This window comes from Piliocolobus tephrosceles, chromosome 6, assembly GCF_002776525.5.
Source record: "Piliocolobus tephrosceles isolate RC106 chromosome 6, ASM277652v3, whole genome shotgun sequence".
Classification (NCBI taxonomy): Eukaryota; Metazoa; Chordata; class Mammalia; order Primates; family Cercopithecidae; genus Piliocolobus; species Piliocolobus tephrosceles.
In genome coordinates this window covers 9938287-9960766 of record NC_045439.1, presented here as the reverse complement: position 1 = coordinate 9960766, position 22480 = coordinate 9938287, and the positions used below count along the sequence as shown (strand labels likewise).

The following is a 22480-nucleotide window of genomic DNA, read 5'->3' as shown; positions in this document are numbered from 1 at the left end:
ATGGATCCAACTGTACCCTAGAAATATTTTGTCAGTTTTATTTTACCTTAATATACATTTGTACAGGCAATAATTAAACAACTATTACACAACAATTCAGTGAGTTTACTTACTTTCAAGAATAATGCATGTAGTTACAAATGAGAGGCAGAAACACTGTATTAAAGACCTAAAAAGAAGGCTGGGCGCAGTGGCTCACGCCTGTCATCCCAGCACTTTGGGAGGCAGAGGCGGGCGGATCACGATGTCAGGAGATTGAGACTATCCTGGCTAAAACGGCGAAACCCCGTCTCTACTAAAAAATACAAAAAAATTAGCCAGGCATGGTGGTGGGCGCCTGTAGTCCCAGCTATTCAGGAGGCTGAGGCAGGAGAATGGTGAGAACCTGGGAGGCGGAGCTTGCAGTGAGCCAAGATTGCGCCAGTGCACCTCCAGCCTGGGCAACAGAGCGATGACTCGGTCAAAAAAAAAAAGACTAAAAATACAAACATCATATAAATCAATGTCCACATTAATTCTGGAATTCCATAGAAATAAGGTAAAAATCACATTACTTTGTCAAAGTAAAGGAAAATCATGTTTGTTTTTGTTTTTATCAATACACTAAAAGTAGATTAATGCCAAAAAGCTTTTATGAAACTTGTCAGAGTTCAGATTATTTTATGTAAAAGGATTAAAATAAAAGGATTAAACTGGTGAATGGTTTACCCAAGTATTCAAGTAGGTGAGTAAAAGAAACCAAAGAGGCCGGGCACAGTGGCTCATGACTGTAATCCCAGCACTTTGGGAGGCCAAGGCAGGTGGATCACAAGGTGAGGAGTTAGAGAGACCAGCCTGGCCAAAATGGTGAAACCCTGTCTCTACTAAAAATACAAAAATTAGCCAGGTGCAGTGGCAGGTGCCTGTAATTCCAACTACTCAGGAGGCTGAGGCAGGAGAATTGGTTGAATCCGGGAGGCAGACGTTGCAGTAAGCAGAGATCACGCCACTGCACTCTAGCCTGGACGACAGAGCAAGACTCCATCTCAAAAAAAAAAATATACACACACACACACACACACACACACACACACACAACATAGGAAGGAATGATACTTGGAGAAATTTTTTTTTTGGCGGGGGAGGTTAGGTTTTGCTCTGTCACCCAGGCTGGAGTGCAGTGGTGCAATCATAGCTCACTGCAGACCCTATTTCCTGGACTCAAGCAATCCACCCACCTCAGCCTCCCAAGTAGCCACCATGCCTGGCTAATGTTTTCTATTTTTATTTTTATTATTTACTTTATTTATTTTATTTTATTTTATTTGAGACAGAGTCTTTTCTCTGTCACCCAGGCTGGAGTGCAGTGGCATGATCTTGGCTCACTGCAAGCTCCGCCTCCCAGGTTCACGTCATTCTCCTGCCTCAGCCTCCCGAGTAGCTGGGATTACAGGAGCCCGCCACCACGCCTGGCTAATTTTTTTTGTATTTTTTAGTAGAGACGGGTTTCACTTTGTTAGCCAGGATAGTCTCGATCTCCTGACCTCGTGATCCACCCGCCTTGGCCTCCCAAAGTGCTGGGATTATAGGCGTGAGACACCACACCTGGCCTTGTTTTTTATTTTTAATAGAGATGAGATCTCCCTATGTTGCCTAGGCTGGTCTTGAACTCCTGAGCTCAAGCCATCTTCCTGCCTCACCCTCCCAAAGTGCTGAGATTACAGGTGTGAGCACCTGGCCCGTTCCTGGAGGGATATTAGCTGCCTACATACTTCATGACTAGCTATTTGGTGAACTGTCAGGATTAACATGAAAAATACACAGCCGGAGAGAGTTGCCCATTTTCCTAATAGAAAACAAACCTCATTTTTCACTAATGTCATGTAGAAACTCCATACCATTAATAAGCCTTTAGATCACCAACTTTGTTTTGGCCTTATTAAAATGCTGGAAAGTATCTCTTGATTTACAGTATTTTTTTTTCTAATACTGCCCAAATAAACCTATAATGAACCTAAAGTCACGGGCAGGAATGGACATTCTGCATGCACAATAAAAAATGCAACTGAAAGCAAATAACCAACAACTGAAAATATTACTGAGGAAATCTGTAAGTGTAGATGAATATGTAAAAAAAAAAAAAAAAAAAAAAGGTTCACATGAACACAAGTTTTGACCAGTTAAAAGTTTACTAGAGATTACATAAGAATTTTGGAAAGTGTATATGTATAATCAAGTAAAATATTTTAAACTAGTCCATCATGCCTCAGTTAGTTTTAAATTGCAAACTCCAATACACAGTTCTTTTAATAAATCAGTGCAATATGAAAGATTTGGGAATATTAATGTGTCCATATTAGATTAAATTGAAGATTCCAGAATTTCTTCCAAGAGCCATCTTTTGCTGCTGCTTTTTTTTTTTTTTGGAGATGGAGTCTCACTTTGTCACCCAGGCTGGAGTGCAATGGTGCAGTCTCGGCTCACTGTGAACCCCGCTTCCCAGGTTCAAGTAATTCTCCTACCTCAGCTTCCCGAGTAGCTGGGACTACAGACACACATCACCACACCCGGCTAATTTTTTTGTATTTTTAGTAGAAATGGGGTTTCACCGTGTTGACCAGGCTGGTTTTGAACTCCTGAGCTTAGACAGTCCACCCGCCTCGGCCTCCCAAAGTGCTAGGATCACAGGCGTGAGCCACCCTGCTGGCCGCTTCTTCTTAAGGTATTTCTTTCCTGAGCTGCTTACAGATACAATACCTGATTTAGACAAATTTATCCAAATATCAAACTGCCTGGATGAGATGTAGATTTTTAAACTTTTGTATCTCAGCAAACAATGGAGTTTTACCCATTGCCTGGTGAACTGAGTAAAAAGCCACTCATTTTGTTTCATTTCTAATTATCTTTAAGAATAGCTGTATGGATAATTCTAGTTCTAAGGTACATTTATTTACCAAGCTCAAACTGGAACCCAAGTGGAACATTTTTGCTTCTGCTTCTACAAAGAAAAAAGGAAAGTCACATACGGTGGCTCACGCTGGTAATCCCAGCACTTTGAGAGGCTGAGGCTGAGGCAGGAAAATTGCCTGAGCCCAGGAGTTTGAGACCAGCCTGGGCAGCATAGCAAGACCCTGTCTCTACAAAAAAAAAAAAAAAAAATTAGCTGGGCATGGTGGTGCACGAGGCACTAGGATTACCTGAGCCCGGGAGGTTGAGGCTGCAGTGAGCCAAGATCCCGACATTGCACTCCAGCCTGAGTGACAGGAGTAAGACCCTGTCGCAAAAGAAAAAGAAAAAGAATCTCTCCCATGAGGCAGATTTCCTACAAATACATAGCTGTTGGACTCTTTCCTTTCCGAAATCACCGCTTCCTGTTTGGTTATCATCAGTTAAGACAGTACAGTTTCCTGGGATTGAGGGAAGAGAAGCCAAGCTGTAATCCCAAATGCATTCCCTCACATTTCCACCACTGCTCAGGGGAGCAGCTCTCTATTTTTAAACATGTTTTAGTAATTATGAATATGTGTTAATATGAACATTTTGAATATTACTGGTATTTGAATGATACATTTAAATTTTTTTGTTTTTTTTTGAGATGGAGTCTCGCTTTGTCGCCCAGGCTGGAGTGCAGTGGCGCGATCTCTGCTCACTACAAGCTCCGCCTCCCGGGTTCACGCCATTCTCCTGCCTCAGCCTCCTGAGTAGCTGGGACTACAGGCGACCGCCACCACGCCTGGCTAGTTTTTGTTGTATTTTTTAGTAGAGATAGGATTTTACCATGTTAGCCAGGATGGTCTTGATCTCCTGACCTCGTGATCCGCTCGCCTTGGCCTCCCAAAGTGCTGGAATTACAGGCGTGAGCCACCACGCCCGGCCAAATGTTTTTTTAGAAAAAGGATGACGTTTTTAAAAGCTATGTAGGAGGGCTGTGCTCATTCATTTTCAAACAGCGCAGTTGCCGGCCATAGAGCTGAACCCTGGCGAAAGGTCATGGGATTATCTCTAAGAGATCACATTTCTCAAGAGAAAGGCACTTGGGCTGGGTCCTTCGTGTACTGGGTCATGCCTCTTAAGCATCCCATAATTACCAAAAAATGCTGTTGAAGGTCCCTTCTTAACTACTGAGCACTTTCGTTCCGAATCCAGCAGCAATGAATGGCTAAACTCAGGGCCTGAAATAAACTGAGGGAGGCATTGAAGGGAATTGCAGCTAGATTTCTAGATTAAGTGCCTTTAATTTAATAACAAAGACTTTGAAAAATGAAAATAGACTGCTTAGGCCGGGTGTGGTGGCTCATTCCTGTAATCCCAGCACTTTGGGAGGCTGAGGTGGGTGGATCACCTGAGGTCAGGAGTTTGAAACCAGCCTGACCAGCATGGCAAAACCCTCTCTCTACTAAAAAATACAAATAAAACTAGCCGGGTGTGGTAATGCACACCTGTAATCCCAGCTACTCAGGAGGCTGAGGCATGAGAATCTCTTGAACCCAGGAGGCAGAGGTTGCAGTGAGCCAAGATTACACCACTGCACTCCAGCCTGGGAAACGGAGTGAGACCCTGTCTCAAACAAACAAAAAAGAAAATAGACAGCTTAAATAAAATCAGACCTAGAATATTAGTGAATCTCTTGACACGTTTTTATTTGGCTTTTTTTTTTTTTTTTTTTTTTGAGACGGAGTCTCGCTCTGTCGCCCAGGCTAGAGTGCAGTGGCCGGATTTCAGCTCACTGCAAGCTCCACCTTCCGGGTTCACGCCATTCTCCTGCCTCAGCCTCCCGAGTAGCTGGGACTACAGGCACCCGCCACCTGGCACGGCTAATTTTTTGTATTTTTTTAGTAGAGACGGGTTTCACTGTGTTAGCCAGCATGGTCTTGATCTCCTGACCTCGTGATCCACCCGTCTTGGCCTCCCAAAGTGCTGGGATTAAAGGCTTGAGCCACCGCGCCCGGCCTGGCTTCATTTCTTGGCACCCCTGTGAACCTTACTGGGAAGTAATGTAGAATCATTCAGAGGAATTTCATTATGTTAAATACTACTTAAGATCTTTTTTTGTCTTAGCCATAATATTTAAATTTCTGAAAGACAACAGTTATTTTCTGAACATGTTACTGCCTTATGGGTGGTGTGACACTGAAAGGTAGAAGAAGGGAGAGGTGTTTTTTTTGTTTTTTTGTTTTGAGACAGAGTTTCGCTCTTGCTGCCCAGGCTGGAGTGCAATGGTGCGATCTCGGCTCACTGCAACCTCCGTCTCCCGGGTTCAAGCGATTCTCCTGCCTCAGCTTCTTGAGTAGCTGGGATTACAGGCATGTGCTACCACGCCCGGCTAATTTTGTATTTTTAGTAGAGACAGGGGTTTCTCCATGTTGGTCAGGCTGGTCTCGAACTCCCAACCTCAGGTAATCAGCCCACCTTGGCCTCCCAAAGTGCTGAGATTACAGGTGTGAGCCACCGCTGGGGGATGTGTTTTAATTAGCTCAGTTTATTGTCATTGATAGAGTAATAAAAAGAAGCCTGAACTTATTTATTTTACATTATGTAAAATGAGGGGGGAGGAGGGAAGGAGGAGGGGGAGGATGAGAAGGGGGAGGAGAAGGGGGAGAAGGATGAGGAGGGAGAGGAGGAGGAGGACTCACTGATAAGGTAAAAGAGTAGTACAAACTCTGGCAAGAGCTTTGAAGATCAAGTTCTCTAACTTGTCAAACTTACATTACTATAATGTAGGCATTAAGCAAGGTAAGGATAGGTCTGTGTCTTGAACATTGTAGCTGTTCGATAATTATGATGGAATGGTAGAGGAATATTGTGGTGGAGTTGTAGCATGTTGTTATTAAACCACTGTACCGGTTTTAGAACAAACTCCTCCCTCCTCATCCTCCCCAAGCAGTGCCAGGAACCCAGTGTCAGGGCTTGAAAGGGAACTGTCCAGTGGGGCTGAGGTCAGAAATGCCAACTGGAAAAGACAGGGAGAAGGGAGCCATGTTCTTTTCTGAAGCGTTACAGAGAAAAGTGCCTTTGAGGGTCGGGTCAAGTTTGATTGTTAGTCAAATCCAGCACCTTCTTTTAGTAAATTGTGTGCTAGCAACATCCATGAATGCTATCTCACAATTCTCACAACAGAAGCATTTATTATTGTATAGTAAAGTTACAGAGGTGTAATATCAAAACAGAAACCCTGCAGGGGGTTGCGGGGAGCTCTCTGCATTGCTCCAGTTGCTGCTCCTCAATCAATTTCACCAAAAATTGGGATTACAGAACATTTTGAAAGTGCAGACATCAGCACTCGCCCATGCTCTTTCTTGCAGATGAGTTCACTGGGTTCTCCTACATTATTGTGCATTAGAATTCACATCATGTTCAAAATACAAAATCACATGTTTTTTACTTTAAGGGCCAAAATGTAATCCCAGCATTTTGGGAGGCCAAGGTGGGAGGACTGCTTGAGGCCAGGAGTGCAAGACTAGCCTGGGCAACATCGCAAGTCCCTTTCTCTACAAAACATTTAAAAATCAGCTGGGTGTGGTGGCAAGCACCTATAGTCCCAGCTACTTGGTAGGCTGAGGTGGGAGGATTGCAGAGCCTGGGAGGCTGAGGCTGCAGTGAGCTATGACCACACCACTGCATTCCAGCCTGGGCGACAGAGTGAGACCCCGTCTCTTAAAAAAAAAAAAAAAAAAAAAGCAAAGCAGAACAAAATAGGGATTTCCAATAGTACCTTTGACTACACAATTTTTGAGATAACTTTAAAACAACTCTTATGCAGAATGTGACCCCACAGTAATATATACATATATGCTTTTTTATCAGGTCAACTAGACGATCAATATATAATTAGATTTATGAAAGAAAAGCTAAAATCAATGCCTTGCAGGAATCAAGGTTACATTTTGGATGGATTCCCAAAGACCTATGATCAAGCAAAAGACCTGTTCAATCGTAAGTTTGAGTGTTCTATTTTGAGTATTTATATTCAGGTAAGTTGCAACTTTATTGTTCAGAGAAATAGTCATTCAATTAAAGTAAACAATAAACTAGAGAGACTATTTATTTTTGAGTCTTGGCTCACCTTTCATTAGGTAGCTTTTTTTTTTTTTTCTATTTTTTCCCCCCAGATGATGGCTCAAGGTGCATAGCCGTTTACAAATTTTTAAAAATTTTATTGTATTGTATTGTGGCACAAACACTTAACATGAGATCTGCCCTCGGAACAGGTTTTCAAGTGTGCAATACATTATCATTGGTTATAGGCACTGCGTTGTTCAGCAGATCTCTAGAGCGTATGCATCTTTCCGGATTAAAACTTCATGCCTGTTGGTTAGTAACTTTTGTTTTTCCCCTCCCCAGCCCCTGGCAACCACCATTCCACCCTTTCATTCTTTGAATCTGACTACTCAAGTTCCCCATTTCAGTGGAATCATGCAGTATTTGTCTTTCTGTCACTGATTTCACTTAGCAAAATGTCCTCAAGGTTCATCCTTATTGTTGCATAAAGCAGAATTTCCTTTAAAAAAAAAAAAAAAGCAGACCATTCGTCACCCAGGCTGGAGCACAGTGATATATATGATCACAGTTTACTGCAGCCTTGACCTCCTGGGCTCAAGCGGTTTTCCTGCCTCGGTCTCCCGAGTAGCTGGGACTACAGGCGTGCATGACAACACCTAACTAATTTAAAATGTTTCTGGAGGTTTCACTCTATTGCCAGGCTGATCTCTGAACTCCTGGCTTCAGGTGATCCTACTGCCTTGGCCTCCCAAATTGTTGGGATTACAGGTGTGAGCCATGGTGTCCAGCCATTTCCTTCTTTTTAAAGGCTGAATACTATTCTGTTGGATGTCTATACCACATTTTCTTTATCCATGCATCTATCAATGTACATTTAGTTTGTGAGACTATTTCTAAAAATACATGTGCTCTTTATGGCTAGTTTTCATTAGTGCTTGCTACTTAAGATATTTGGATTTTTTTGCTGTGATCCATGGTAATAATATATTAATAAACACAATGAGGAATATTTTGTTTTCTTAGAGGAAGATGAGGAGGAGGAAGATGAAGTCAGAGGCAGAATGTTTCCCTTTGATAAATTAATTATACCTGGTAAGTTTATTTTCCCAAGATCACATTTAAAAGAATGTAAAATGAGGGGGGAGGAGGGAAGGAAGAGGGGGAGGATGAGAAGGGGGAGGAGAAGGGGGAAAAGGATGAGGAGGGAGAGGAGGAGGAGGATCCACTGATAAGGTAAAAGTAATTTTGTAAAAATACAAAAATTAGCTGGGTGTCGTAGTGTGCGCCTGTAGTCCCAGCTACTCAGGAGGCTGAGGCAGGAGAATCACTTGAACCCAGGAGACGGAGGTTGCAGTGAGCCAAGATCACGCCACAGCACTCGAGCCTGGGCAACAGAGAGGCACTCCGTCTCAAAAAAAAAAGAAGAATGCTGTCTGATATCTGTCTCTTTTTTCTTTCTTTTTTTTCTCCCAGTAGCTGGGACTACAGGTGCCTGCCACCATGTCCAGCTAATTTTTGTATTTTTAGTAGAGAGGGGTTTTCACCATGTTGTCCAGGCTGGTCTCAAACTCCTGGCCTCAGGTGATCCACCCGCCTTGGCCTCCCAAAGTGCTGGGATTACAAGCGTGAGCCACCTTGCCCAGCCTCTTTTTTTTCTTTTTTTTTTTTTTAAACTACTCCTTAAGGAGCGGGGCTACACCATAGGCAGTGTGCCTAGAGTAGCCCCGATACCCCTTTTGTGCCAAAACAATCTTTTTGAGTTTAATAAAGTAGGATTTTTTTTTTTAGGAAAAAAATTAAAAGATATTCTCAAGCATAAACTTGCAAACTAGAGAATGCACCGAGGGATAAACATGAGGAATATTAAATTGCTGAAATGAATAGAAATCCCTGTGGGAACATTGTCTTCCACTGCCCTCTCCTGTAACAAAGCAAAAGGTAGCAAATCTATTGATGGTTTGACTTCCTGAGTCACGTAGGCTCCTTCCCTGCCCTGGTTTTGGTGCTAACCATGCCATCATCAAGACATTCAGCTTCTGACTTGAGATTGCACGGGTCCAAAGCTTTTCAGTTCACTCTTAACTCCACAGCGGTTTTATTCCATCACATATTTACACAGGATTTCACAAAGTACTCTTGAAAGCAAGGCATAAGCAATTTATCGTACACAACAGGATTTACTTAGTACTGAGCAGGCATTTCTTGTGACCTTCCTATAAACATTAACAAAGTATTGTTTTCAGTCAGTTTGCTTGAGGTGTATATTCATAGGGAATCATTTTGGGTCATAAGATCACTAGAAGAAAAGCTATTTTCAGCAACTTAGAACAAGGCTGTAACTGAAAAGGGCCTGCCTGCTCGGTGGTATCGAGTCCCCAAGGAAAGCAGCTTGTGGCTATTACCTTCTTTTGGTCCAGCATAGTTTGCAGAGAAGCTTCTGGAAGCACTGAGACCACCAGATAGCAGTCATCCTTGGGGATGGATATTTATTGTTTGCCTGTAGGCTCTGAAGCCAATGGCAGAGGCATGAAATGCCACAGGGATGGTTTGTCTCAGATTTCCCATTAATTTAGGCAAATGCCTCAGAAAAAGTTAAAAACTAAAGTTGATTGGCCAGACACAGTGCCTGTAATCCCAGCACTTTGGAAGGTCAAGGTGGGAGGATTTCTTGAGCTCAGGAGTCAGAGACCAGCCTGGGCAACACAGTGAGACCTCATATCTACTAAAAAAAAAGGAAAAGAAAATCAAAAAAATTAGCCGGGGTGGTGGCATGCATCTGTAGTCCCAGCTACTTGGAAAGCTGAGGTGGGAGAATCACTTGAGCATGGGAAATCAAGGCTGCAGGTGCCCTGATTGCACCACTGCACTCCAGCCTGGGCAACAGAGCAAGAACCTGTCTCAAAAAAATTAATTAAAAAAATAAAATAAAAAGTAAAGTTGATTGTTGATTATTAGATTCTGGGTAGGTATGCCCAGTGTACGTATGTTTATCACTTCTAGGCAATATTCACTCATTGCAAACTCCGTGCTAAATCACAGCACCCTCACTGGGGCAGCTGGATACATTTCAGCTCAACTGGCAATTTGTCGTGTGCAATTTGTCATATGCCGGGCACTCATTGAAACTTTTCACAATCCTGCAAGGCAGGAATTACACCCACGTTTACCCATTCCAGAAGCTACGCCCAGAGACGTATGCAAGTCCACTCACTAGTAAATGGTAGGGGGATTAAATTAAAACTCAGGTCTTCTCACTCCACTGCCTCCAAAACAGAATTAACGAAACCTGCCTGTAAGATAAGGAAATGGAAGCACAGAGGTCAAGTGACCAAGAACTCTTAAACGCAGGCCACTGGGCTGTCCTCTTTGTTGGACACAGTGCAAACACGTCTAAGACGTAATCTATTTGGAACGTTAATCTGTTGTTAGCAAACTACCCTCTTTCCAGAAATCGTCTTTATTTTCTATTTCCCTAAAAGAAATACCTGTGGGATTTTAATTGAGGGAGGGAACTGAATGGTAACATGGAAAGGTCAATGCCACTGAAATAATTTCCTGCTTAGGATTCCCTAGAGATGGGGGCACATGGAGGATGCCAGGTTTGGTCAGGCGGCAGAAGCAAGAACAAAGGGAAAGGTCTAGATTAAAGCCGTTGTTGGGGTTTCTTTGGGAAAGCCAAGACAGGCCACAGTGAACCATTCGGGACTGGCTAGTTTGAGTTTAGGGGTGGTCTCTAGTTGCCTGGGGCCTAGTCCTGGGATGATTTAGAGCAAGGGAAATACTGGCTTGCTGTGTGAGATTAGATAAACGGACTGAGTGGCTTGTATAGGAGGGGCATTCCCTAGTAAGTTGCTACTATCTTTAGGTATTGGCTAGGCCTGGGAAGGGCAGCAGTCTCTCCCCAGATCTGTAAGGCCCCCCTCAAGATATCACAACAGGCCAGGTGTGTGGCTCACGCCTGCAATCCCAGGGAGGCTAAGGCAGGAGGATTGCTTGAGTCCAGGAGTTGGAGACCAGCATGGGCAACATAGCAAGACCCCCATCTCCACACACACAAAAACATTTTTAATTAGCCAGGTGTGGTGGCATGTGCCTGTGGTCCCAGCTACTCAGGAGGCTGAGGTGGGAGGATCTCTTGAGCCCAGGAGGTCAAGGCTGTGGTAAGCCTTGATCATGCCACTGCACTTCAGTCTGGGTGACAGAGTGAGACCCTGTCTCTTAAAAAAAAGAAAAAAGAAATCAAAGCATAAGACACAGAAAATAAAAGAAACACATTCCAACCTATGATAATCTAGTTCTAGATGGTATTCTCTCCCAGTGAGAAACCACTGCATTTTACCACTGCTGTTAGCCTATGTCCAGTTTGATTCTTTCAAGACCTCTTAGTTGAAGGAGATAAGTTTAAAGTTGTACCTACCTGATGAATATTTGGAAATTTGTTAAAACATAGATTTTTTGGCCCAGCACGATGGCTCACACCTGTAATCCCAGCAGTTTGGAAGGCCGAGGTAGGCAGATCACCTGAGGTCAGGAGATCAAGACCAGTCTGGCCGACATGGTGAAACCCCGTCTCTACTAAAAATATAATATATGCCAGGCATGGTGGTGCATGCCTATAATCCCAGCCTATAATCACTCGGGAGGCTGAGGCAGGAGAATCACTTGAACCCGGGAGGCGGAGGTTGCAGTGAGCCGAGACCGCGTCACTGCACTCCAGCATAGGGTACAAGAGCGAGACTTTGCCTAAAAACAAAAAACAAAACAAAAAAAACTCCATAGATTTTTCATGTGATTCCAGATAGCCAAATACAGTGACCTCCTTGTTATCTACAGTCTCACCAAGAGAAATCTATTACTTGCTATCCACAGTTAGCCAGTGCGAGGACAACAAACGTTTTGAATAACTGTCTTGAGATACTGCAGAATCTTGAAGTTCTCTGTGAGTCACAAAGAGAATGAATGAACGTTTTTTAAAAAAATCATCTAGTGAGAAGTATATTTTATCATATTAAAAATCTTTGCAAATTGGAAAGCCAAGGATGTTACTCATTATTTGATTAACTGGAATCTTATACCTCCCAATCAGCCTGGAAGAAAGGTAGAATATATTTTTGAAATTCACAGGTTATTAACATAATTCACACATTTTCTAACAAATGAGTATCATGTAAGGGAAAAAAAAAGAAAATAAGTTTTCATATAGATGTCTGACATCACAGAGCTTAAATGGATTCAATTTTTAGCAAATCTGTTGACATCATTTTGATTTCAGTACCGTACCAGCATTTGGGGGTTCAGATGTCTACCTTCCTTTTCAAAAGGCAGCCACTCATGAAAATCATGACAATCAAATGGTAAAAGATGAGCAAAAGATAGAACAACTTACTTGCGAAAATGCCTCTTGTATGCAGAACGGAGGTAGTATCAAACTATTATGAATTTACAGGATCTTATTCCACAGGCTGTCTCAGCCTTTGCTTTCACAGTTAGTATCTGCAGCAGATGATGTTCACATGTGTCCACCTGCCTCAGGGTCACACCTCCTGTGGGCTTTCCCCAGTACGCTTTCCCTTTTCACCCACTCAAGGAAGCTTATTAGAATACAAGTAAACGAGAATGGCATTATGATGTTACAAGCCAATACAATTTTAGAACACAAATCAAATCATTCCTAAGTTCTGTTGAGCTCTAATAGATAGCAAGGTATTTGTGATGCACCCAGCCACTCATCTGGGCACCAGTGTACACTGGTCTTATAGTTGAGAACCTCTAAGAATCACAACTCACCTTGGAAAGTTTATTTCACTGATCCACACTTGAATCTCTCATTCACTCAACAATTATCCATTGAATTTGTACTAGAAGCTGAAGGAACAGCTGCTTTCACAGTTTAAACGAAAATCACAGGTGGGTAAAATGGTCATTATTAACATGATCTGTGTGTTGAATTTGATTAAGTGCTGACCATATCATGTTGAACGTGTTTCATAGTCAATGGCATTGAGGAAAGAGCTGGATCCATGAAAATTCCAAGGGGAATTCCCATTTTTATTAATTTGGCAAACTGGCCATCAAAGCATTTTGCTTGTAGCCATAGCTCTCTTTGGAAGCCTGTGATAACTGTGCTGGACAGGAGGCAATGTGAGGCCAGGAGCCGTGGCCTATCCCTGCCAGCACTCTGGGAGGCCAAAGTGGGAGGACTGCTTAAGGCAGGAATTTGAGACCAGCCTGCACATAGTGAGACCTTGTCTCTCTCTAAGATCGATATACATACATATATGCATATATATGTATATATATTTTTAAAACAGAAAAGAGACAATTTGAAAATTACTAGGAAGCTGATATCACAGGGTTATCTGAGATTTGCTACTTATGATTTCTGCTGCTTTTATTAGGAAGGGAGGAAGGAAGGACAGGGAGGGTGGGGGAAGGGAGGGAGGAAGGAAGGGAGAGAGGGAGGGAGGAAGAAAGGGAAAATAATAGATTGCACAAAATAGCAATTGAGCCTCATAGGGTGGTCTCTGGAAATGGGTGATTTTCATCTATTTATCCTCCATGAGAGGCAGCAAAGCCAATTGGACAGACTGTTTGTGGCAACAGGAGGTCCTGGCGGGTAACCAGACACTTGGGTTACCAGGGGCCCATGCGTTCTCCAGCACCCTGTTAACTGCGCTGTACTGTGCCAACTCTGGAGTCTCTCCTTCTCCCCAGAATTTGTTTGTGCACTGGATGCTTCGGATGAGTTTCTGAAGGAGCGTGTGATAAACCTTCCCGAGAGGATCGTGGCCGGGACCCACTATAGCCAAGACCGATTCCTCCGGGCTCTGAGCAACTACCGGGACATCAATATCGAAGATGAGACTGTCTTCAACTATTTTGATGAAATTGAAATTCACCCGATACATATTGGTATTAAATGAATCCAAGGATAATATGAATGTCCAGGACCCCCAGTAAAGCTTGGTGCAGGTCTAGCTGTAATTGTGGGGCTGGGGGAGGGTGGGGAGTATAACCGTGGATTGGGGCACAGGAAGCCATGGAATACACAGGGCACTCCTCCGGGGGAGTCATTCTACGTGGGGATTTGGTGGTGGGACGGTGTTATTATTGTATGAGAATTTATGGGTATATTATGAAGTCAAATGACAAATCCTTTGTTTCTGAGACAGAGTCTTGCTTAGTTGCCCAGGCTGGAGTGCAGTGGTGCAATCTTGGCTCACTGCAACCTCTGCTTCCCGGGTTCAAGTGATTCTCCTGCCTCAGCCTCCCAAGTAGCTGGGACTACAGACACACACCACCACGCCTGACTAATTTTTGTATTTTTAGTAGAGACGGGGTTTCACTATGTCGGCCCGGCTGCTCTCAAACACCTGATCTCATGATCTGCCCACCTCGGCCGCCCAAAGTGCTGGGATTACAGGTGTGAGCCACCATGCCTGGCCAACAAACTCATTTTTTAAAAAAGAAATGTGGGTTTGGTGCTGGCTGCTTGGCCATTCCCCCAGGTTCCTTGGGGGGCAGTGTTCTGTCCCTGTTAAATTATTGGGCACTGGTGCTTTTCCAGACCCTTTCCTGGCCTTCTGACTGGCCAGCCCATCCCCGTAGCTACCCAGAAGAGCAAATAGCTCTTCACCGCATTCCTTCTTGTTTCCTGTAAACACAGTGCTGAGCTTAGCACCAGCAAGCACTTGTGATCCCGCATCACATCGGCCTCATCATCACCATTATCATTCCTGGCTCCAGCTCTTAGCTTTCACAGCTGCTGCTACTTCCCTGGGCTTGTTGAACACCTGACCTACCTTTCTGGTTTTCTGGACCTTGACACTTATTCCTTCTTTGGGCTTGGTGAGAAAGAACCAGCTTCTGTCGGGTGGAAGCTTCCTGGCCAGGCCCACCCTTGGGACTCCAGGGGCTGCTCTCTACCCCCAACTGCCCAATGGGACAGCATTTGGGCCCTGGAGTATCGGGAGGCTTAGTGCTAAGGGATAATGTCAGCAGGAGGAAGGAGAGCTAATTCCAGTTGTGGCTGGGCCTCAGTTTTCTCATCTGTGAAATAGGAAAATAATCAGGCTCGCAGGATTGTTATAAACGGTAGAGATGAGAGATACAAAGTGCCTGGCACGTTAAAGGAGTTCAACAAGTGGTCATTTTGTTATTCCTACCAATACTAAGGCATAAAATGACATACTATTATGAAATTAAAAAATGGCTAGGTGCGGTGGCTCATGCCTGTAATCCCTACATGTTGGAAGACCAAGGTGGGTGGATCACCTGAGGTCAGGAGTTCGAGACCAGCATGGCCAACATGGTGAAACCCCATCTCTAAGAAAAATACAAAAATTAGCTGGGCGTGGTGGTGCGCACCTGTAATCCCAGCCACCCAGGAGGCTGAGGCAGGAGAATCGTTTGAACCCAGGAGGCAGAGGTTGCAGTGAACTGCGATCATGCCACTGCACTCCAGCCTAGGTCACAGAGTGAGAACCCGTCTCAAAAAAAAAAGGAAATATAAAAATACAATTTGTAAATCTGCAAATCCTTCTTGTCTGCACCCTCAGCAGTCACTGGGTTTTGTTCTCATCTAGACATGTTTCTGCATGTTGGACATGCTTTATATGTAAAAGCTAAGGGTTCTGCACCTCCTAATATGGAAATTAGTTTACATTATTTAGAGAACTAGGAAAGAATGAAGAATATATTTCAGAAAAATGGTGACTGTCATCTTGTCAGTTAGGTCCAAAAAACTGTTTACAGGAAGATCAGGAGAGCCCAGGGAAAAATGTTGAGAAAAAAAGAAATAACAGGGAGGAATGAATGAGTGGCCATTGTGTTCCATCTCATCCTGTGCCCATCTCATTTGGCCCCATCTGCAGCTGACAACTGGGAGAGAATATAAAAGCATAGGGGAGAAATGCATCCTAAGGACGGGAGGCGGGGAGGGCCTCTCACGGTCGGGGATGCAGCCCAGCCTCTGCAAGGTCTGGAGTGGGGCCCTGGGAAGATGCTGGGAATCGCATCCTCTCATCAGCTCTGGACTCTGCTTCTCTCTGTGTGTCTCTCTGTCGTCTCTCTCTTTGGGCCAGGGTTCTCTCCCACTCTGTGGCCTGTGTGGTAGGCTGAGGCCACCCCACACCCAGAGTTACGATGCTACACTGGGAGCCAAGGCCAGAGCTGACTTTACTCTGTCCAGTCCCACATTCCCTGAAGGGCAACTCTGCTGGTCACAGTTTGGGCTCAGGTGCCCTACCCCAGTCTAATCAGCAGTGGCCCGGCTCTGGGGTCAGAGTGGAATATTGCCAGGGGGAATCGTTCCTGAGTACCTTCTCAAAGGTGTCCAGTTAGTGATATCAAGGTTGTAATTACTCAGAGTAATCAGGGAGAAATGCATTTATATTATATTATATTATTTTATTTTATCTTTTCTTTTTGAGATAGAGCCTCCCTCTGTCACCAAGGCTGGAGTGCAATGGCACAATCTCAACTCACTGCAACCTCTGCCTCTTGGGTTCAAGCAATTCTCCTGCCTCAGCCTCCCAAGTAGCTGGGATTACAGGCGTACACTGCCATGCCCAGCTAATTTTTGTATTTTTGGTAGAGACAGGTTTCACCACGTTGGCCAGGCTGGTCTCAGACTCCTGGCCTCAAGCAATCTGCCCACCTCGGCCACACAAAGTGCTGGGATTACAGGCATGAACCACAACACCCAGTGAGAAATGCATTGAAATGTCACAGGTCAGGCAATGAGGAGCTACTCGATACGACTTTTTCTTTTTTATTTTTTTGAGACAAAGTCTCACTCTGTCACCCAAGCTGGAGTACAGTGGCTCAATCTCAACTCAGTGCAACCTCTGCCTCCTGGGTTCAAGTGATCCTCCTGCCTAAGCCTCCCAAGTAGCTGGAACTACAGGCGTGCGCCACTATGCCAGGCTAATTTTTGTATTTTTAGTGGAGATGGGGTTTCTCCACGTTGGCCAGGCTGGTCTTGAACTCCTGACCTCAACCTACTCGGCCTCCCAAAGTGCTAAGATTACAGGTGTGAGCCACCGTGGCCAGCTGTTTTTTGCTTTTTTAAGGGCTTGCTTCTGTTCACCAACTAGTGCATTGGCTCTGCTCCTCCCCTCTTCCCATGTTAGAACCTGGTGGTGCTTCTGGTCTAGGTCAAGGTCATACAAACATGGGAGGGGTGGTGGCTCATCCCTGTAATCCCAGCACTGTGAGAGGCCGAGGCAGGAGGACTGCTTGAGCTCAAGAGTTCAAGATCAGCCTGGGCAACATGGGGAGACCCTGTCTCTACAAAAACAAAACAAAACAATAAAAAACAAACATGGGTGGGGTGGGCACAGCAGTGACTATGAATGGGAGTGGGGTAAGCAGTTGCCCAGAGGAAGGTCTGAAGGGGCTTAGTACCAAAATTTGTCCGCTGCACACCATTCTCTGCAGACACCTTCCAAGCAGCCCTAAGAGAGTGGTATAGAATTTACCACCTCAGTGACCGTGGAGATCTCAGTATTTATCAATACACCATTTTTCTTTTTCTTCTCTTCGGTCTTGATACTAACATTTTTCAGATATTCTGGAGTCTGGATTTTTTTTTTTTTTTTTTTTTTGAGACGGAGTCTTGCTCTGCCGCCCAGGCTGGAGTGCAGTGGCCGGATCTCAGCTCACTGCAAGCTCCGCCTCCCGGGTTCACGCCATTCTCCTGTCTCAGCCTCCCGAGTAGCTGGGACTACAGGCGCCCGCCTCATCGCCCGGCTAGTTTTTTTTTGTATTTTTTAGTAGAGACGGGGTTTCACCGTATTAGCCAGGATGGTCTCGATCTCCTGACCTCGTGATCCACCCGTCTCGGCCTCCCAAAGTGCTGGGATTACAGGCTTGAGCCACCGCGCCCGGCTGGATTTTTTTTTTTCCTATTCAAGTAGACTCACTGAAATGTTTATTTTTTTATGAATTGAAAACGTATCCCAGAATCATTGATTTTCAGAAAGGTCACCCTGTTTGGCCTCCCACAAGTGCAGGACTTCCTTCTGTAGAAACCTCTGAAAGAAGCGTCCCAGTCTTTGCTTGAATACTTCCAGGCATGGAGAGCTCATTACTTTTCAGGCAATCCATTCCCCCATCCAACCACTCTAATCAAGTCATCGTTAGAACTCATAGACCCAAGTCCAAATTTTCCTACCCACGACTCTCAGACTCTGGTCTGATATTTGCCCATGAGCGAAAAAAGTCTGAACTATGCTGGCAATTAGAAAAGAAAGCCCCATGTGGTAATTTACATAATTGACTATCACAAGTTTATAGTAATAAAGAATTTTCCCAATTGCAGGCAGGCCTAGAATATAAGTATGTGTTGATCTCTCTCCTGGTATTTAAAGATGTAGGAAAACTTGAAGATGCTCAGAATAGACTTGCTATCAAACAGCTCATCAAAGAGATTGGGGAGCCTCGAAATTATGGTTTAACAGACGAAGAAAAGGCAGAAGAGGAGCGGAAGGCTGCAGAGGAGCGGCTGGCCAGGGAGGCTGCTGAGGAAGCAGAAGGCGAGCACCAGGAGGCCGTGGAGATGGCAGAGAAGATAGCTCGCTGGGAGGAGTGGGTGAGTGGTGTGTGTGTGAGTCTGTGTGTGTGCGGAGCAGGGGTGCGGTGCCTGGCAAAGTCATTTAGGCCAGTTCCACTTCCCATCCTGCTTTAGGGAAATGTCATGAAAATACCCCAAACAAATTTGCGTTTGCTTTTTGTCATTTGTAACATTTGAAAAAGGATATCCATGGTCTTTTGCTTAGTTTTTTTCCTTTTTCTTTTTGTTTCAGACAGGGTCTGGCTGTGTCGCCCAGGCTGGAGTGCAGTGGCGCAATCTTGGCTTACTGCAACCTCTGCCTCCCGGCTTCAAGTGATTCTCCTGTCTTAGCCTCCCCAGGGGCTGGGACTACAGGTGTGCACCACCAAGCCCAGCTCATTTTCCTGTTTTTAGTAGAAATGGGGTTTCACCATGTTGGCCAGCTAGGCTGATCTGAAACTTCTGATCTCAAGTGATCCTCCTGCTTCTGCCTCCCAAAGTGCTGGGATTACAGGCGTGAGTCACCGTGCCCAGCTTGCTTAGTATTAATAACAAAAACTAGCCATTATCAGGTATATGAGTAATACAAATTCCTGTAAATGTGTAACATTTTACTATGCATTGACCTCATTATTTTATTTTATTTTCCTCCATTTACCCATGTAACCTACCCAGGTGGTCAGCTTCATTCAACCCCTCCTCATTTCCCAAATCACTGAGTCTAACAAATAATTCTGCTTCCAAAAATAGCACTCTTAGGCTGGGCATGGTGGTTCATACCTGTAATCCCAGCACTTTGGGAGGGTGAGGCTGGAGAATCACTTGAGCTTAGGTGTTCAAGAACAGCCTGGGCAACATAGCAATACCTTGACTCTACTAAAAATAAAAATAAAAATTAGCTGGGCATAGTGGCATGCCTGTAGCCCCAACTACTAGGGAGGCTAACATGGGAGGATTGCTTAAGCCTGGAGGATTGTTTGAGCCTGGGAGATTGAGGCTGCATTGAGCTATGGTGATGCCACAGCACTTCAGCCTGGATGACGGAGTGAGACCCTGTCTCAAAAAACAAACACCATCACCAAATATGACACCCAAATCTGTCCCCAGCTCTCTAATTCTGATTGGGGCAGTGTTTCTCATCCAAATTATGCAGTGCTTTCTCACTGTCCTTCCCAACTCCACCCTGGTCCATCTCCAGTCTGTTCCAAGCAGCTGCCAGGTGATCCTTCCAGACCGCAGACCCACCAGGGCCATTCTCTGCTTACAGCTCCTCACAGGCTCTCGATGATCACAATTTGATAAAAGTCCAAACTTGTCATTGTGGTCAAGGTCCTTTGTGACCTAGCTGCTTCTGATACTTCCCAGTTTCAAACAGTGCACCAGTGATGGTCATCTGCATGACTCACTGCCTCACAGATACGCGGAATCTTTACCAGAAGTCATCTGGCTAGCGAGGCATTTCCTGGTCTCTGTAAAATTCAATGCCTACCCCTTCCCACAACCTGTCACATCCCCTTTTACACTTTTTAATTTTCCTCTTTGTACTTACTCTACCTATTTTACATTTTATGTATTTACCTTGTTTCTTACCTTTTCTCTGCACAGAACTTAAGTTACATGAGGACAGCGATGTCGGTGTTGTTCACTGCTATATATCCAATGCTTAGAATCGTGCCTGGCATGTAACAGGCACTCAACGAATGGAAAGAAGGAAGGAAGGGAGAAAGGAAGAAAGAAGGGAGGGATGGAGGGAGGGAGGCAGGCCCAATGCACACATTTTGGGTGCCTGATTAATCTTAAATTCCTAAAGTTTGCTGTGTCAGACTAGACATGGTTTAAGTTTTGATACATATTTTAAAACTGCCCTCCAGCAATGGTACCAGTTTACGTATCATCTAACAGGTGGTTATTTCCCTACACCTTCTCTAAACCTACTTTCTCAATTTTGCTCGCACATGTCAGGCTGATAAAAACTGTTCTCATTGTTTTGATATTCATTTCTCTGATCACTAATCTTACAGCTTTTTCTATGTTGGTTAAGCATTTATGTTTCTTCTCATGTTGCATATTTTCTCTGCCCATGTTTGGGCTGTGTGTCTTTTTCTAATTATTTTTCAAAAAGAACTCCTGATAAATTAGTTCAATAGAAACAGGAATGGCTCCAGTTGGCCTCCCGAGTCATGCTGCTAGAGTTCAAATCCCACCCCACTCTCTCTGTAGGTATGTGGCCTTGCGCAGGCTCCTCTCTGTGTCTCAGTTTCTCCATCTGTAAAGTGGGGATAATGATAGTACCTACTTCATACAGTCATTGAGGTAACTAAAGAGGTAATATATGTAAACTATGCACAGCGCCTGGCAAGTAGTGTGCATCACGTAATATCCTCATCACATCTTTTTTATAATGTGTTGCGGTTTTTCTCAGTTCATCATTTATCTTTTAACATTATTTATGATATTTTCTCTGACCACACAAAAGTTTCATGTTTATATGTAGTCAAATCCATCCACCTGTTTCCCATTTTGATTTCTGGGTTGGCAACCTTGCCAAGACCTCCTTTCAAACAAATATCAGCTAGGACTCTTTATCTTGCAAGTGATATAAAAGCAAACTCAAAATGACTTCACCGTAAAGAAAACCAGAAAAGTCCAGGGGTAGGGCTGGCTTCAGGTAAGGTGTGATATAGTGGCTCAGATGATGTCTCCAAGGACTTAGGATCCCCTCTCTTCCTGCCTTGCATGGGAGGCTTCATTCTTAGGTGCACCTACCATGCATGGCAGGGCACTTGGTGTGCTCATCTTTAACTAGAATTTTTTTTAAAAGACAAGTCAACAATTTACAAGTTATTATTAGTCATGTATTTGTACTAGTACTGTTTACAATTTAGGTATTGTAAATTGTAACCAATTTTGATGTGCCAATCCTTAATTAGAATCTATGGCCAGGAGGTGGCTGGATGATGGGCTTAAATCCCACTCAAACTAAACCACTAGGCTGAGAAGGGAGATTTCTCAAAAGAAATCTGGAATTATGACTCCACAAGAGAGGGTGGCTGTATGCTGAGCAAAGAATTGCACACGTCACTATCCCAATGCCCTCCAGACTTTCTAGTGGCATTTTTTGTCTTTTTTTCTTTCTATTTTGCTTCATCTGGGCAGCTAGACATTATTTTGGTGTAAGAAATGATCCAATTTATTATTTTCCAAATGACTAAGTTGTTATAACGCCATTTATGTCTTTTCCCTGCTGTTTGGAAATGCCATCTGTATCATAGATGGTGACTATTTCTAGCAGTGTCTCAGTGCACTCTAAGGTGAACTGTGTGAGTGTTCTCACCTTTCTCACTATATATTTACTTTGCCCCCAAACGTTCTATTTTAGAATAAACGACTAGAGGAAGTGAAAAGAGAAGAAAGAGAATTACTGGAGGCTCAATCAATTCCCCTGAGAAACTATTTAATGACCTACGTGATGCCAACTCTTATTCAGGGCCTGAATGAATGTTGCAACGTCCGACCCGAAGACCCTGTTGATTTTCTGGTAAAATATTTAATTTTTTTAAAAAGATCAGTTTGAGGTCGGGTGCGGTGGCTCACACCTGTAATCTCAGCACTTTGGGAGGCCAAGGTCGGGGGATCACTTGTGGTCAGGAGTTAGAGACCACCCTGCCAACATAGTGAACCCCACCCATCTCTACTAAAAATACAACAACAACAACAACAACAAAAATTAGCCGGGCATAGTGTCGCATGCTGTAGTCCCAGATACTCAGGAAGCTGAGGCAGGAGAATCGCTTGAACCGGGAGGCTGAGGTTGCAGTGAGCCGAGATTGCACCACTGCACTCCAGCCTGGGCGAGACAGTGAGACTCCGTCTCAAAAAAAATAAACAAACAAATAAAAGAAAACAAAATCTGCCTGAATTTTTTTTTTTTTTTTTTTTTTTTTTTTT

General features: G+C 44.1%; 1 protein-coding gene across 5 annotated transcripts in view; it reads left to right on the top strand.

Annotated features, from left to right (window-relative positions):
• Positions 1 to 22480, top strand: part of AK7 (adenylate kinase 7) — a 101408-nt gene that overhangs the window by 76879 nt on the left and 2049 nt on the right. For 2 of the 5 annotated variants that reach the window (XM_023205348.3, XM_023205350.3), the window contains 5 exons: positions 6784 to 6912; positions 8002 to 8070; positions 13693 to 13890; positions 18351 to 18571; positions 21912 to 22070. In XM_023205348.3, coding sequence (XP_023061116.1) covers positions 6784 to 6912; positions 8002 to 8070; positions 13693 to 13890; positions 18351 to 18571; positions 21912 to 22070 — 776 coding nt within the window. The remainder of the gene's footprint in view (positions 1 to 6783; positions 6913 to 8001; positions 8071 to 13692; positions 13891 to 18350; positions 18572 to 21911; positions 22071 to 22480) is intronic. The other 3 variants (XM_023205349.3, XM_023205347.3, XM_023205351.3) reach the window with 2 other exon arrangements.